A 3,841-nucleotide genomic window follows, 5' to 3' on the forward strand; every position below is an offset into this window, starting at 1 on the left:
GCAAAATGAGCTGGGGCCCATATGCTTGGGTTGGCCGAATGGAGTCATGCCTCGAAGTGGAGGAGAGTGGCCAGGAGCTCTGATGACCCAAGGCATTTTAACCCTGGAATCTGCTCTCCAGGCCACCACCACATACCTCCCTCTTCCCCATTATCCCTGTGGCTTAGAAAAGAAATTGAGGGCTGGGTACGGTGGCTCACGTCTGTAATCCCAACACTTTGGGAGGCCAAGGCGGGTGGATCATGAGGTCGGGAGTTTGAGAACAGCCTGGCCAAGATGGTGAAACCCCATCTCTACTAAAAATACAAAAATTAGCCGGGTGTGGTGGCGTGTGCCTATAGTTGCAGCTACTGGGGAGGCTGAGGCAGGAGAATTGCTTGAACCCGGAAGGCGGAGGTTGCTATGAGCCAAGATCACGCCACTGCACTCCAGCCTGGGCGACAGAGCAAGACTCTGTCTCAAATAAAAAGAGAAAAGAAAAGAAATTGAGAGAATGCTGAGGACACAGTATAGATGTGTGAATAGCTTTGATAGAGCTGAAGTGTGGGCCTAGGATTCTTGTATTTCCCTCAGGCCCATAGAAGGAGGTTGAAATGCAGGGAAGAGTTAAGTCTGGGAGGTCTGGGGACTAGGGTAAGGGACATGAAGATGGGGCAGATAGCACCCACGAGAAACCCGCCCCCAACCCCAGCAACACACTGAAACTGGCTGCCAGACAACTTCACAAAGATTCCCTGTTACGGCCAGGACTTGAGCAAAGAGAAATGGGTTGGCTGGACAGTCACCCTTCTTCACACCCAGGGCCTTCTGGGATCCTTTTCCTTTGAACCAGCCTTTCTGGCTGTCTTAAGTAAAATATTTTCAGGGTCCTAGATTGGTGAACAGTTGGTGGTTTCAGGAAAACCCGATAAAAATTCTTTATTGCAGGAGGGGCTCAAACAAGAAAATAATCAACGAGTGGTGTCCAGAGTGGAGCGAGGTCCTCCTGGGGACAGCAAGACTGCCTGGGGAGTGGGAAGCAGCTCCCCGCTCTCTGGGGGAGGCGTGGCTGGAGGGGAGGCTGGACCACAGGACGGCAGTGCCCTGGGCAACCCTATGTAGATGAAGCTGCCGGAGAGGATCAAAGAGCCAGACACGAGGAAAGAGGCGGTGAAGTCTCCTGTCTCATCCCTTAGGAAGCCTGAGGAGATGGGTAAGGGAATTTAGAAGCCTCGAACCCCAGGGGCAGAGGCTAGAAGTACGCAGATCTGCGAGCTCAGGTCCTTACCTGACAGGGGAGGGCCCAGGAGCCCCCCGAGGCTCATCAGCATCATCACCAGCCCCGTGGCCTGCATCACACCTTCGATGCCCACCAGCCCGGGGAGCACACCGAAAACCAGCGGGGCGTAACTCCCCGCGCTCAGCCCATAGGCCACAGCCGCGGCCAGCAGGGGACCCCCCCAGCTCTCTTCGCCCCCGACCACGGGCACCAGCCCCACCACCCACAGCCCCAGCCCAGTCAGAGCCCCAAATACGGCCAGCAGCCGCGGGAGGGGCACCCAGCCTTGGTCTGCCAGCCACCCGCAGACCAGCCGGGCACCCGCATCCCCCATCGCAGCCACGGCCACCACCAGCGCTGCTCCGTATCCCCCCAGGCCACGGTCTAAAGCGTGGGGAGCCAAGTGCACGTAAGGAACGAAGTACCCGCCCCCAACCAGGGCTGTGCCTAGAGCAAAGATTGAGAAGACCCGGCGTGTGAAGAGACCCAGGCCGAGGGCAGCTAGGGGACTACGCCGTGGGGCTGGGGGGTCACCAGGAAGGGCCAGGGGTAGCAGCAGGGCGCCACAGGGGGTGAGGTGGAGGGTGATCGCGCCGAGGAGGAGCAGAGCGCCCCGCCAGCCGAAAGTATCGAGGAGAAGCTGCAAGGCGGGCGCCAGGAGCAGCGAGGAGGCCCCGTTGCCGGTGAGCGCCAGCCCCACCGCCAAGACTGGACGGCGGGAGAAGTAACGCGAGAGGGTGCCTAGGGCAGGGGCGAACACCAGGGCCCAACCAGAGCCTGCGAATGAATGGGAGGGGATGGGGGCCAGAACTGGGGACGCCCGCCCCAGCATTCCCAGCTCGGCTCTCCGCACCAGGCCCCTGCCTCGTTCGCTACCCCAGATCCCAACAAGCTCCTGTCTCCACCTTCACCCTGAATGACCCGGGCATCCCACTTCCCTCACCAGCGAGGAGGCCCAGGCCGAGGTAGAGATGCAGCAGACTGCGGGCGAAAGCCGAGAAGACGAAGCCCAGCGAGGCGATGATGCCCCCAACCATCACCACGGGGCGGGCCCCCCAGCGTGTGCTCAGGGCGCTGCCCACGGGGCCTGAAAGGGGGCGGAGTCAACGGAAGACACGCCCCCGGGCCCCCAAACTCTCTTCAACACTTCTTATTGGCTGTTTGTTTCCCTCAAACTAATGGTTCTTCTCCTTGACATCAAGATGCACTCTTTTCTAAAGCCGGTCGCCCTTTCTCAGGTTGTCGGGTAATCAGGTGGGTCTCCCATCCCTCCACTCACAGCTCCTCCTCCCAGTTCCCGTCTCCCGCCTCAGGGCCCCCCTCACTGGCTGCCTGCTGCACGGCCAGGGCCAGGGCGCTGATCCATGCAGTGTCCTGGGCGCTTCGGTCAAAGTGCTCGGCAAGGTCAGGGAAGGCAAGGCCCAGCGAGCGCAGCAGCCCGTAGGACAGCCCGTTTATCGCGAAGGCTGCGGCCGCCACCACCCAGCCCCAGCCCCTGTCCGGGGGTCCGGCGGCCTGGGGGGTCATCGCCGTCTGCGGAGTGGGGAAACACCTATGAGAGAAGACTCCACGCCTATGCTTCCGCTGGGGAGCTGGCATCCCTGAGATCCAGCCTCTGGCTGCTCTCCCGGGGTGGGCCCGTCACCCCGAGCGCGATGGCGCGGGGCGGAGGGAGCCGGAGCCTGGCCTAGGGCTGGAACCCCCGGGTCCGCGCTAGGTACGGGGACGGGGACAGCCAGATTCCCAGGCCCGAGGCTCCCCGTCCCACGCACACTCCTTCCCCCTTACCCGACCTCTCCGGGCGGTGCGGGGAGGGGAAGGGCGAGGAAGGGCTGGGCCCGGCTTTCTCTCTGCTTCCCAGGCGGGCGGGGGCCCCGAAGGGGAGCGAGGGCAGCGATGGAGCCCAACTTGGACAGGCTCTGTCGGTAAACAGAGATCACCACAGGGGCCCGAGCCACCTGGGACGCGAGGTGTACGGAGGGCGGGGGCGAGCTGAAACAGCCAATCCGCCAAGACGCGCGTGAGGCCAGACGCCGGTCCCACGGGGATTGAATTATGTACACACACAACCCCCAGGCCCAGGGAGGGAGCGGAGAGGAATGAATGCCTAGGGGCCCTGCCCTGCTCGCACCCATGCACCTGCCACCTGCTGCGCGCAGGGGAGACAAGCGGATTGCAAACCCCAGCGAGGCCAGGGTCCACCGCCAACGCGTGGAAATAGGGATGGCCCCAAAAGCCTGAGGGGATGAGTAGTTTTGTTCTCAGGAACGTTGCTGAGGACCAGGTAAATCTCGGATATCAATCAGATCACAGACCTCCACTGAGTGCCAGCTCTGCTTAGAATAACAGACCCCCAGGCCGGGCGCGGTGCAAGCCTGTAATACCAGCACTTTGGGAGGCCAACGTGGGTGAATCACCTGAGGTCAAGAGTTCGAGACCAGCCTGGCCAACATGGCGAAACACCATCTCTACTAAAAATACAAAAAAATTAGCCGGGCATGGTGGCGGGCGCCTGTAGGCCCAGCTACTTGGGAGGCTGAGGCAGGGGAATCGCTTGAACCCGGGAGGCAGAAGTTGCAGTGA

The 3,841-nt window shown here is 61.6% G+C and overlaps 1 protein-coding gene across 2 annotated transcripts; it reads right to left on the minus strand.

Annotated features, from left to right (window-relative positions):
* Window positions 1–892: 892 nt before the first annotated feature.
* Window positions 893–3,360, minus strand: SLC16A11 (solute carrier family 16 member 11). Of its 2 annotated transcripts, XM_032137845.2 has the most exons (5): window positions 3,047–3,360; window positions 2,584–2,791; window positions 2,202–2,345; window positions 1,268–2,035; window positions 893–1,180 (listed from the first exon to the last, which is right to left on the minus strand). In XM_032137845.2, the coding sequence occupies exons 2-5, from the start codon at window positions 2,783–2,785 to the stop codon at window positions 951–953; spliced, it is 1,344 nt and encodes a 447-aa protein (XP_031993736.1). In that variant the 5' UTR covers window positions 2,786–2,791; window positions 3,047–3,360; the 3' UTR covers window positions 893–950. The 2 variants fall into 2 exon arrangements, with proteins under 2 accessions (XP_031993736.1, XP_031993737.1); XM_032137846.2 differs by having other exon boundaries at window positions 2,584–3,360.
* Between the last annotated feature and the right edge of the window lie 481 nt (window positions 3,361–3,841).

The sequence above is a fragment of the Hylobates moloch genome, unplaced genomic scaffold (assembly GCF_009828535.3).
Source record: "Hylobates moloch isolate HMO894 unplaced genomic scaffold, HMol_V3 SCAFFOLD_19, whole genome shotgun sequence".
Classification (NCBI taxonomy): Eukaryota; Metazoa; Chordata; class Mammalia; order Primates; family Hylobatidae; genus Hylobates; species Hylobates moloch.